Genomic DNA, 13,355 nt, shown 5'->3' with positions numbered 1-13,355 from the left:
CAGCCATATCGATGGTTCCTACCTCAGCCATATCGATGGTTCCTACCTCAGCCATATCGATGGTTCCTACCTCAGCCATATCGATGGTTCCTACCTCAGCCATATCGATGGTTCCTACCTCAGTCATATCGATGGTTCCTACCTCAGCCATATCGATGGTTCCTACCTCAGCCATATCGATGGTTCCTACCTCAGCCATATCGATGGTTCCTACCTCAGCCATATCGATGGTTCCTACCTCAGCCATATCGATGGTTCCTACCTCAGCCATATCGATGGTTCCTACCTCAGCCACATCGACGGTTCCTACCTCAGCCACATCGATGGTTCCTACCTCAGCCATATCGATGGTTCCTACCTCAGTCATATTGATGGTTCCTACCTCAGCCATATCGATGGTTCCTACCTCAGCCATATCGATGGTTCCTACCTCAGCCATATTGATGGTTCCTACCTCAGCCATATCGATGGTTCCTACCTCAGCCATATCGATGGTTCCTACCTCAGTCATATTGATGGTTCCTACCTCAGCCATATCGATGGTTCCTACCTCAGTCATATCGATGGTTCCTACCTCAGCCATATCGATGGTTCCTACCTCAGCCATATCGATGGTTCCTACCTCAGCCATATTGATGGTTCCTACCTCAGCCATATCGATGGTTCCTACCTCAGCCATATTGATGGTTCCTACCTCAGCCATATCGATGGTTCCTACCTCAGCCATATTGATGGTTCCTACCTCAGCCATATCGATGGTTCCTACCTCAGCCACATCGATGGTTCCTACCTCAGCCATATCGATGGTTCCTACCTCAGCCATATCGATGGTTCCTACCTCAGCCATATTGATGGTTCCTACCTCAGCCATATCGATGGTTCCTACCTCAGCCACATCGATGGTTCCTACCTCAGCCATATTGATGGTTCCTACCTCAGCCATATCGATGGTTCCTACCTCAGCCATATCGATGGTTCCTACCTCAGCCACATCGATGGTTCCTACCTCAGCCATATCGATGGTTCCTACCTCAGCCACATCGATGGTTCCTACCTCAGCCATATCGATGGTTCCTACAGCCAGGGTCTTGTACCCCAGGATAGTCCTGTTCTTGTATCTCTTCCTCCTCTGCAGCAGGATCTGGAGCTTGTTGCCCTCTCTCTTCAGGAAGTGAGGGTACTGAGGATGGATGGATGAAAAACAAAAAAATATAGGAGAGAAGAATTAGCCACATATTTATTTTTAAAGGTATAGAACAGTGGAAGATATTGCGAGGGTGAGTCAAAGGGCAGTGGGCCGGATTCGAACCCATGCTGAATCTGACATACATATGTGCCGGGGTCAGAAGCCGTAACCACTGGACCACACCGGCTACACTGAATTAGCCACAATTTATATAAACTTACACAATTGGAGAACAACAACATGGATGTTAAAAACGTTAAATATGTATTTATCCATCTGCCATTTTCAGGCCTTCATCCCAACGTCTAGAGTGTTACTAATGATTATCAGCAGTTGTTTTGCTAACTTAGTCTGTCTATTAAACGTTCCACATCTCCTCCTCTTTCCAACTGTCCTCTGATGCTCCAGCAGCTATGGTGGTCCTCTGTAGCTCAGCTGGTAGAGCACGGCGCTTGTAACGCCAAGGTAGTGGGTTCGATCCCCGGGTCCACCCATACACAAAAAATTTATGCACGCATGACTGTAAGTCGCTTTGGATAAAAGCGTCTGCTAAATGGCATATTATTATTATTATTATTATTATTATTATTATTATTATTATTATTATGTAGAGCGCTATAGGCTATGGAAAAATTATATTTTGATGGGTGGACTTTCTTTTATACAATGTTTTCATTGCTTGTTAGGAAATAAACAAATTGGTCTTCTTTTAAAAAAGGTTGGATGTCTCTAGGGCAGTGTGCGGTCAGGAAATCTCGTCAGCCGGTGATTGTCAGGCAAATAACAGTCGTTCATAAAACATAAACACATTTAGCATCTCCTGTCTTCCACACATAGCCTACAAGCCACTGATGCAGACCTTTTGGAACATCTACATTTTAAAAAGTCTAATAAATCCATGTAATATAGCCTACACCTTCACAATAAATCCATTATTTATTTTAGACAGGTCTAAAGAAACATGATATGAAGAAAATGTAGTCTATTTCAGAAGAACAGAATAGCATACTCTGAGTTGTCCTTATGTTAGGTCCTGGTCTGGCTATGCCAAATGGCTGTGGGCTACACTAGTTCATTTAGCGGACCAGATATGCTTAGAATTCCGTGGCATTATTTTATAGTATTTTATAGTATGAAGAATACAATTGAACATAGCTGAATAAAATAGAAAGGATGCTTTCTCCAAACGATGAGGGAGTGCGCACATGCGGCTATTCTGTGTTGAGCGGTTAACAAAGAAACAGGTCCTCCTATATGCTTAATTTATTTAATTATTAAATGTAACTTTAGTTGTTCTACAAACATCGGGCTATATGTTTAGATTTTGAATACATTGCAAGGCTGCATGATGCAACTCTAATGATGATTTTAAAAATGTCGCTCAAAAGGCACGAGCTCTGCTTTGTTTTTTGCGCAGGCTGTCAACACTTCAACAACACTTCTTGCCTTAAGATGGGCATCATTTACAAGTGCTAATATATAATTCACAAGTGATAGGCTAATATTGTCACCCATCAGACTATTCTTGATTTAATCTTGTCTTTACATATACTAAATAATAATTTATATGTGTGAAATTTGTTTTGATTTATAATGGACCATTATCATGCACCTGTCTCGAAACGGGGGCAGGGGAAAAAATACATGTCATCTATGCACTTAAATAAAGAATAGAGGACACTTTTCCCATGGTTCATTTTCATGCCAGCCTGGTGGGCTATACATTTACATTTGAGTCATTTAGCAGACGCTCTTATCCAGAGCTACTTACAGTTAGTGAGTGCATACATTATTTTTCATACTGGCCCCCCGTGGGAAACGAACCCACAACCCTGGTGTTGCAAGCGCCATGCTCTACCAACTGAGCTACACGGGCCCCCCATAGAAATGTTGCGCAACATGAGCTCATGAAGTGTTTGATTAGATTTTTGATCACATTTGCATTGATGTCAGAGTGATTAGAGGGACAATAGAGTGCTGAGTACCAGGCAGTTAGCAAGTTTGGTAGGCTGCTAATGACCATCAGCAGCATCAGAGCTTGGAGAAGACTAATTACTGCCTTCATGACTCATGACCGCCGTTGTGGCGGTAATACAGTCACCGTAACAGCCCGAGTGGCGCAGTGGTCTAAGGCACTGCATCGCAGTGCTAGCTGTGCCACTGGAGATCCTGGTTCGAATCCAGGCTCTGTCGTAGCCGGCCGCGACCGGGAGACCCCATGGGGCGGCGCACAATTGGCCCAGCGTCGTCCAGGGTAGGGGAGGGGAATGGCCGGCAGGGATGTAGCTCAGTTGATAGAGCATGGCGTTTGCAACGCCAGGGTTGTGGGTTCGATTCCCACGGGGGGGCCAGTATGAAAAATGTATGCACTCACTTAACTCTAAGTCGCTCTGGATAAGAGCGTCTGCTAAATGACTAAAAATGTAAATGTGTCTGACTATTCATGAATTATTCAACAGCAGTCGAGAAGGTTGTTCTGGCTCTGAAGCCTGTAATGAGCTAATGGGCCAGTCCTCTCCAACCTGGCATGGTATAATATGATATTTCTTAATTCATAGACTAATCAGGCCCGGTCCTGGCCGATATGCCGCCCTAGACAAAAACAATGAGAGGCCCTCCTATGTTCGTTTATGAATGCCCATGTGGTAGCCTGCCATTTTGTAAAAACAGGCAATTTACCGTTAATCCCCGTCATTTGGTTACATGAATTTCTGTTTATGAATGTATTAATTACAGTAATTTACCGTTCTCATTCTCGGAGTGGAAACGTTTGTTTTGCAGAGGTCACAACCTGCTACACCTTGTGAGAAACAAGTTTAGGCTTATTTCATACCATCATTTAGGTGAGCGATGTCTGGTTTCTCGGTCCTGTTAATATTGAAGGAGCGCGCCTGCCTGAGCACACATAGAAGCACCTGGCCTGCTTCTCGCAAAATGTCAAATGTAGGAAAGTGTCCTACTGGACTTCTCATCCTCTTGTTCTTCACCTCACACAGTAAGTCGACTAAGTCCTCTTTTTACAGGTCTGTGAGAGCCAGAAATCTTGCTTGTTTGTAGGTGACCAAATACTTATTTTCCACCATAATTTGCAAATAAATTCATTAAAAATCCTACAATGTGATTTTTCTGGATTTTTTCTCTCTCTCAATTTGTCTGTCATAGTTGACGTGTACCTATGATGAAAATTACAGGCCTCTCTCATCTTTTTAAGTGGGAGAACTTGCACAATTGGTGGCTGACTAAATACTTTTTTTCCCCACTGTACCTACCTAATATATATATATTTTTTCACTGTATTTGTTTCTATTTTAATGATTGTCAGTTTCATCTTCATACTATACCACAGCTCTGTCCCCTTCATACTGTCCTGGTCAAGTCATTATCTTATAGCTACCTTTGGAAAGACTAAGTTAGGCCTAGGTTTTTTTTTAAATACGTTTTAAGGAAAGGATAAATATTTGCTAGTGTTGTAAATACGCTGGTGGCTTTGATTGACGAGTGCTTTTACGGGGGGTGTGCGTGTGTGAGTTCGCTGATTCTCTCTCTAGGCAGAACTATAGGGAGTTTTTCCACCTCTCTAGGTTTCTTCCTAGGTTCCTGCCTTTCTAGGGAGTTTTTCCTAGCCACTGTGCTTCTACATCTGCATTGCTTGCTGTTTGGGGTTTTTAGGCTGGGTTTCTGTATAAGCACTTTGGACGAGATGGGTCCCATTATGCCTGGCGAAAACCAAACTCTGCATTCCACAGTAAGAACATCATACCAAAGGTCAAGCATGGTGGTGGTGGTGTGATGGTTTGGGGATGCTTTGCTGTCTCAGGACCTGGACGACTTGCCTTAATAGAAGGAACCATGAATTCTGCTCTGTATCAGAGAATTCTACAGGAGAATGTCAGAACATCCGTCTGTGAGCTGAAGCTGAAGCGCAGCTGGGTCATGCAACAAGACAATGATCCAAAACACACAATCAAGTCTACATGAAAATTGCTAAAAGGCAGCAAATTGGAAGTTTTGGAATGGCCTAGTCAAAGTCCAGACCTAATCCCAATTGAGATGTTGTGGCAGGATTTGAAACAAGCAGTTCATGCTTGAAAACCCACACGTCACTGAGTTAAAGCAGTTCTGCATGGAAGAGTGGGCCAAAATTCCTCCACAGCGACGTGAGAGACTGATCAACAACTACAGGAAGCATTTGGTTGGAGTCATTGCAGCTAAAGGTGGCACAACCAGTTATTGAGTGTAAGGGGGCAATTACTTTTTCACACAGGGGAATTGGGTGTTGCATAACTTTGTAACAAAATGTAATTATTGTGTTATTTGTTCACTTATGTTCCCTTTATCTAATATTAGGTTTTGGTTGAAGATCTGACAACATTCAGTATCACAAATATGCAAAAGTAGAGAAAATTAGAAAGGGGGCAAATACTTTTTCATAGCACTGTATGTCCGTTCAGAAAGTTTCCTAAAGTAGCCTGTCTCTTTAATAAGAATCAAATGCTCCTGTCATGATTTAATCTTGTAAAAGGCCTATTTTCAATAGCTTAGGCTACATTATTTCTCTCATTACGCCGTCTTTGAAGAACATACAGTGCATACGGAAAGTATTCAGACCCCTTGACTTCTTCCACATGTTGTTTCGTTACAACCTTATTCTAAAATTTATTAAATAGTTTTTTTCCCCTCATCAATCTACACACAATACTTTACTCAGTACTTTGTTGAAGCACCTTTGGCAGTGATTACAGCCTCAAGTCTTCTTGGGTATGACGCTACAAGCTTGGCACACCTGTATTTGGGGAGTTTCTCCCATTCTTCTCTGCAGATCCTCTCAAGCTCTGTCAGGTTGGATGGGGAGTGTTGCTGCACAGCTATTTTCAGGTCTCCAGAGATGTTAGATCGGGTTCAAGTCCGTGCTCTGGCTGGACCACTCAAGGACATTTAGAGACTTGTCCCGAAGCCACTCCTGCGTTGTCTTGGCTCTGTGCTTAGGGTCGTTGTCCTGTTGGAAGGTGAACCTTCGCCCCAGTCTGAGGTCCTGAGCGCTATGGAGTAGGATTTCATCAAGGATCTCTCTGTACTTTGCTCTGTTCAGCTTTCCCTCGATCCTGACTAGTCTCTCAGTCCCTGCCGCTAAATAACGTCACCACAGCATGATGCTGCCACCACCATGCTTCACCGTAGGGATGGTGCCAGGTTTCCTCCAGACGTGACGCTTGGCATTCAGGCCAAAGGGTTCAATCTTGGTTTCATCAGACCAGAGAATCTTGTTTCTCAAGGTCAGAGTCCTTTAGGTGCCTTTTGGCAAACTCCAAGCAGGCTGTCATGTGCCTTTTACTGAGGAGTGGCTTCCGTTTGGCCACTCTACCATAAAAGGCCTGATTGGTGGAGTGCTACAGAGATGGTTGTCCTTCTGGAAGGTTCTCCCATCTCCACAGAGGAACTCTAGAGCTCTGTCAGATTGACCATCAGGTTCTTGGTCACCTCCCTGACCAAAGCCCTTCTCCCCCTAATTGGTCAGTTTGGCTGGTTTTCTCTCCTCCCTTGTACTTGATTGATGAATTAAGGTCATTCATTAGTAAGGAACTCCCCTCACCTGGTTGTCTAGGTCTTAGTAAGGAACTCCCCTCACCTGGTTGTCTAGGTCTTAGTAAGGAACTCCCCTCACCTGGTTGTCTAGGGCTTAGTAAGGAACTCCCCTCACCTGGTTGTCTAGGGCTTAGTAAGGAACTCCCCTCACCTGGTTGTCCAGGGCTTAGTAAGGAACTCCCCTCACCTGGTTGTCCAGGGCTTAGTAAGGAACTCCCCTCACCTGGTTGTCTAGGGCTTAGTAAGGAACTCCCCTCACCTGGTTGTCTAGGGCTTAGTAAGGAACTCCCCTCACCTGGTTGTCTAGGGCTTAGTAAGGAACTCCCCTCACCTGGTTGTCCAGGGCTTAGTAAGGAACTCCCCTCACCTGGTTGTCTAGGGCTTAATTGAAAGGAAAAAACAAAAACCTGCAGACACTCCTGGTCTGGAGTTTTTACCTGCAGTGAGAAGGTGAGAGCCAGGTCAGTATGTCTGTCTGTCTGTCTAGTGTTTTCCTGCAGTGAGAAGGTGAGAGCCAGGTCAGTCAGTCTGTCTGTCTGTCTGTCTGTCTAGTGTTTACCTGCAGTGAGAAGGTGAGAGCCAGGTCAGTATGTCTGTCTGTCTGTCTGTCTGGTGTTTACCTGCAGTGAGAAGGTGAGAGCCAGGTCAGTCTGTCTGTCTGTCTGTCTGTCTGTCTGTCTAGTGTTTACCTGCAGTGAGAAGGTGAGAGCCAGGTCAGTATGTCTGTCTGTCTGTCTGTCTAGTGTTTACCTGCAGTGAGAAGGTGAGAGCCAGGTCAGTATGTCTGTCTGTCTGTCTGTCTGGTGTTTACCTGCAGTGAGAAGGTGAGAGCCAGGTCAGTATGTCTGTCTGTCTGGTGTTTACCTGCAGTGAGAAGGTGAGAGCCAGGTCAGTCTGTCTGTCTGTCTGTCTGTCTGGTGTTTACCTGCAGTGAGAAGGTGAGAGCCAGGTCAGTCTCCACCGAGCCACTAGGGGGCAGCACTATCTCATGGGACCTCAGGATCCTCTTTGAACCCTGGGGAAGGAATCACATCACATCAGACCAGCACTCATTTACATTATCCAGTCCCTCCAGGATTTTACTGTTTTATGCCGTAAATAATGCAGTGATTAGTCAAATTTGCAAGCCCTCGCATAAAATGCGGGAAATTGTGATTTAGCAGGACTGATGTGGTTCTTTGTAGAGCATTGCTTTAGAAGTCAGTGATATGATTATTGCATTGATACCATGACTGCAATAAGCAAAGCTCTAGAAAATAATCAATGCTCTACAAAAATCAATTAAGCAATGCTATACTAAATAAATGTATCAGTGCTCTACAAAATAATCAATGCTCTACAACACTGGCCAGTCACCAACTGGTCGATCGCGATCGTGGTCGATCTCCAAGGCATTCCTAGTTGATCAATAAAGCCTTGCGTTCCTTTATTTTTTTTTTCATCTCGCGCTGTTGGCGGTAGGTTCACCCGATTCTGCTCTGCACGCAGAGTAGGCGAAGTGTTCCCATTTTGAACCATTATTTAATGTGTCTGAAGGTAAATCTCTGCCTTCACCGGCTGGCCCTGAGAGCAAATTAAGTGCTCTATTGGCCCACCGCTGGCCAATCGGATGGCTCAGATGACCGTGTCTGCAGTAACGTAGCACATAAGAAATCTACAGCGAAGTTTTGATACTGTGAGATTTCAAAAACGTTTTAAAACCACGACTAGAGAGAGAGAGAGAGAGACTGTCAACGAATACAGCAAAGAGATGCTGTTTTTATGAGTGAGTTCATGTTGAATAGGCTTACATTTTGTAAGTCATGTAAAAAAAAAAAACATCTGAGCGGTAAAACTCGGCTTGCATTTTTACTGAGAAAGTGATCTTGACTCAAAAGGTTGGTGATCACTTCTCTACAAAGTAAATTAAGCTCCAATATTCAACCAGCAGGTACCAAGTCAATGTAAAGGAAGTGGGGAAAAGGATGCATGAGGAAAAACATCAGCCAGGATGAAAGCATTTGTCTGAGAGGATATGTGTGACGTATGCAGCGTGTGTGTAAGCTGTGTGTGAATGCAGCATTCAGATTGTGTGTACGGTACGTGTAGATGTTGCATCCAGGTGTGTGCCTGCCGTCCCTGCAGCCATGTGAGGTGTTTCTGAAGGGGAAAGCGATGTTCATACCTGGATCTTGACAGCGATGACCACTGAGATGAGCTCCTTGTCCAGCTCCATCAGAACCACCAACTTCTTCAGAGTCAGACTGCACAACCTGCACATAGAAGATGGAGAAGAATTACAACTGGTCTAATGCACGCAGAGAAAACCCACAACAGACAGGCAGGCTGACAGACAGACAGGCTGACAGACAGACAGACAAGCAGACAGACAGACAGGCTGACAGACATACAGGCTGACAGACAAGCAGACAGACAGACAGACAGACAGACAGACAGACAGACAGACAGACAAGCAGACAGGCAGACAGGCTGACAGACAAGCAGACATACAGACAGGCAGACAGACAGACAGACAGACAGACAAGCAGACAGACAAGCAGACAGACAGACAGACAAGCAGACAGACAAGCAGACATACAGACAGACAGACAGACAGACAGACAAGCAGACAGACAAACAGGCTGACAGACAGACAGGCTGACAGACAGACAGGCTGACAGACAAGCAGACAGGCAGACAGACAGGCAGACAGACAGACAGACAAGCAGACAGGCAGACAGACAGACAGACAAGCAGACAGACAGACAGACACAGACAGACAGACAGACAAGCAGACAGGCAGACAGACAGGCAGACAGACAGACAGACAGACAGACAGACAGACAGACAGACAGACAGACAGACAAGCAGGAAGGCAGGCAGGCAGACAGACACTTAAAGATCAACACTGCTAGAACTACCTTTATAATATTACAATGCTGAGTAAACAGATGATTCACAGTCAAAACACATCCTTGTAAGCCTCACAGTCAAAACCCATCCCTGTAAGCCTCACAGTCAAAACACATCCCTGTAAGCCTCACAGTCAAAACACATCCCTGTAAGCCTCACAGTCAAAACCCATCCCCGTAAGCCTCCCAGTCAAAACACATCCCTGTAAGCCTCCCAGTCAAAACACATCCCTGTAAGCCTCCCAGTCAAAACACATCCCCGTAAGCCTCCCAGTCAAAACACATCCCCGTAAGCCTCACAGTCAAAACACATCCCTGTAAGCCTCACAGTCAAAACACATCCCTGTAAGCCTCCCAGTCAAAACACATCCCTGTAAGCCTCCCAGTCAAAACACATCCCTGTAAGCCTCCCAGTCAAAACACATCCCTGTAAGCCTCACAGTCAAAACACATCCCTGTAAGCCTCCCAGTCAAAACACATCCCTGTAAGCCTCACAGTCAAAACACATCCCTGTAAGCCTCACAGTCAAAACACATCCCTGTAAGCCTCACAGTCAAAACATATCCCTGTAAGCCTCACAGTCAAAACACATCCCCGTAAGCCTCACAGTCAAAACACATCCCTGTTAGCCTCACAGTCAAAACACATCCCTGTAAGCCTCACAGTCAAAACACATCCTTGTAAGCCTCACAGTCAAAACACATCCCTGTGAGCCGCACATGAACATAAAAACCCAAACCTTCATCAACTCTATTAGTCTGTAAGTAATGATGAAAGTATTGATGCTATGTTTGTCTAAATAATCAAATACTTTCATGTTGGGTAACGGGATGATTGACAGTCAAAACAAACCCTGTAAGCCTGTGTAACCCATCATGATGTCATCAACGGTGTTGACCAATAACCCAGAAGACATGAATCAGAGGATATCATACCAACCCTCAAGTCTTCAGAAGTCATTCTGTGCTGATAGTGATCATTTCATGGAAAAGGCTAAGTAGTCTAGTGTTATCTAAACTCTCCACTTAGCAAGACCCATTTCCATCCAAAAGCCACAGCTCTGAGGAGTGGAAAAACAAATATTTTGAGCGACTGAGAAAAAAAAGAAACTAAGTTGTCTATGCCAAAGAGGTGGTAGAGAAGAGGTGGTAGAGAAGAGGTGGACTGGTCTTTCTGATTATTATTATTATTATTTATTTTTTTATTGGCTAAAGAACACAGACCTTGTTCAAAACGCTGGACTTGCTTGATGCTAACTAGGGGTGTCTGGACCAAAGGCTAAATCCTCTTTCACTTACCCCTACTTTGTCTGTTCTGGTTAGAGAAGGAGAGGAGGGAGAAGGAGAGGAGGGAGAAGGAGAGGAGGGAGAAGCAGAGGAGGGAGAAGGAGAGGAGGGGAGAAGCAGAGGAGGGAGGAGGAGAGGAGGGGAGAAGGAGAGGAGGGAGGAGGAGAGGAGGGAGGAGGAGAGGAGGGGAGAAGGAGAGGAGGGAGAAGGAGAGGAGGGAGAAGGAGAGGAGGGAGAAGGAGAGGAGGGAGAAGGAGAGGAGGGGAGAAGGAGAGGAGGGAGAAGGAGAGGAGGGAGAAGGAGAGGAGGGAGGAGGGAGGAGGGGAGAAGGAGAGGAGGGAGAAGGAGAGGAGGGGAGAAAGAGAGGAGGGAGAAGGAGAGGAGGGAGGAGGGAGGAGGGAGAAGGAGAGGAGGGAGGAGGGAGGACGGGAGAAGGAGAGGAGGGAGAAGGAGAGGAGGGAGAAGGAGAGGAGGGAGGAGGAGAGGAGGGAGGAGGAGAGGAGGGAGGAGGAGAGGAGGGAGAAGGAGAGGAGGGAGGAGGAGAGGAGGGGAGAAGGAGAGGAGGGGAGGAGGAGAGGAGGGGGGAGGAGAGGAGGGAAAGCTGGCAACATCTCAGACTGGGCAGACTAATATGTTTTTGTCCCTAATGGCACCCTATTCCTATAGGGCTCTGGTCAGAAGTAGTGCACTATATAGGGAATAGGATGCCATTTGGGACACAATCTAAAGGGGGTAAAGGGGAGGTGGGCGGCAGGCAGTCCTCTTTGTTATAACTGGAGGGGGATTTAATAAGCACCTCACAGTGTTTTGACTCACTTCCTGGGAAAATATACATTATTATTCCTGTTCTGTTGGGCATTTCACTAAATATTTGTTCCCACACGAGAAGCTAGCTGCTTGGGAAACCTGGCTGCTAGGGTGGAACAATTCTAGTAACTTTCCCCAAATTCCCTGTATGTGTCATCATTCCAATCTTTGCCACTCTTGTCATGTTTCGCAATGAAATGGAGTACAAGGAGTGGAACGTTAGCACAAAACAGGTTCTAGATTACAGGCTGGGACTCACAGCGCACTTTGAGAGTTAGGCGTTAGCCAGGTATGGGGGCATTTAACCTGTTAATAGCCTGTAACACTGTGGGGGTATGTAACCTGTTAATAGCCTGTAACACTGTGGGGGTATGTAACCTGTTAATAGCCTGTAACACTGTGGGGGTATGTAACCTGTTAATAGCCTGTAACACTGTGGGGGTATGTAACCTGTTAATAGCCTGTAACACTGTGGGGGTATGTAACCTGTTAATAGCCTGTAACTCTGTGGGGGTATGTAACCTGTTAATAGCCTGTAACACTGTGGGGGTATGTAACCTGTTAATAGCCTGTAACACTGTGGGGGTATGTAACCTGTTAATAGCCTGGTTACATACCCCCACAGGATTTGCCCCAAACAAAACAGGAAGGATGCCTGTATCTTTGTAGTGACTGGGTGTATTGGTATGTAACCTGTTAATAGCCTGTAACTCTGTGGGGGTATGTAACCTGTTAATAGCCTGTAACTCTGTGGGGGCATGGTGCCTGTTAATAGCCTGTAACTCTGTGGGGGCATGGTGCCTGTTAATAGCCTGTAACTCTGTGGGGGCATGGTGCCTGTTAATAGCCTGTAACTCTGTGGGGGCATGGTGCCTGTTAATAGCCTGTAACTCTGTGGGGGCATGGTGCCTGTTAATAGCCTGTAACTCTGTGGGGGCATGGTGCCTGGTAATAGCCTGTAACTCTGTGGGGGCATGTAACCTGTTAATAGCCTGTAACTCTGTGGGGGCATGGTGCCTGTTAATAGCCTGTAACTCTGTGGGGGCATGGTGCCTGTTAATAGCCTGTAACTCTGTGGGGGCATGGTGCCTGGTAATAGCCTGTAACTCTGTGGGGGCATGGTGCCTGTTAATAGCCTGTAACTCTGTGGGGGCATGGTGCCTGTTAATAGCCTGTAACTCTGTGGGGGCATGGTGCCTGTTAATAGCCTGTAACTCTGTGGGGGCATGGTGCCTGTTAATAGCCTGTAACTCTGTGGGGGCATGGTGCCTGTTAATAGCCTGTAACTCTGTGGGGGCATGGTGCCTGTTAATAGCCTGTAACTCTGTGGGGGCATGGTGCCTGTTAATAGCCTGTAACTCTGTGGGGGCATGGTGCCTGTTAATAGCCTGTAACTCTGTGGGGGCATGGTGCCTGTTAATAGCCTGTAACTCTGTGGGGGCATGGTGCCTGTTAATAGCCTGTAACTCTGTGGGGGCATGGTGCCTGTTAATAGCCTGTAACTCTGTGGGGGCATGGTGCCTGTTAATAGCCTGTAACTCTGTGGGGGCATGGTGCCTGTTAATAGCCTGTAACTCTGTGGGGGCATGGTGCCTGTTAAT

The 13,355-nt window shown here is 45.9% G+C and overlaps 1 protein-coding gene across 1 annotated transcript in view; it reads right to left on the bottom strand.

The window, feature by feature from the left end:
- pacs2 (phosphofurin acidic cluster sorting protein 2) overlaps window positions 1-13,355 on the bottom strand; it is a 126,222-nt gene that overhangs the window by 47,808 nt on the left and 65,059 nt on the right. Inside the window, exons 2-4 of the mRNA XM_084182502.1 lie at window positions 8,934-9,021; window positions 7,695-7,784; window positions 1,055-1,180 (exon numbers count right to left, since the gene is read on the bottom strand). Of these exons, the coding sequence (XP_084038628.1) occupies window positions 1,055-1,180; window positions 7,695-7,784; window positions 8,934-9,021 (304 nt within the window). The remainder of the gene's footprint in view (window positions 1-1,054; window positions 1,181-7,694; window positions 7,785-8,933; window positions 9,022-13,355) is intronic.

This window comes from Coregonus lavaretus (genome assembly GCF_964263955.1).
Source record: "Coregonus lavaretus genome assembly, chromosome: 18".
Classification (NCBI taxonomy): Eukaryota; Metazoa; Chordata; class Actinopteri; order Salmoniformes; family Salmonidae; genus Coregonus; species Coregonus lavaretus.
This window is presented reverse-complemented; position numbering and strand designations above follow the sequence as displayed.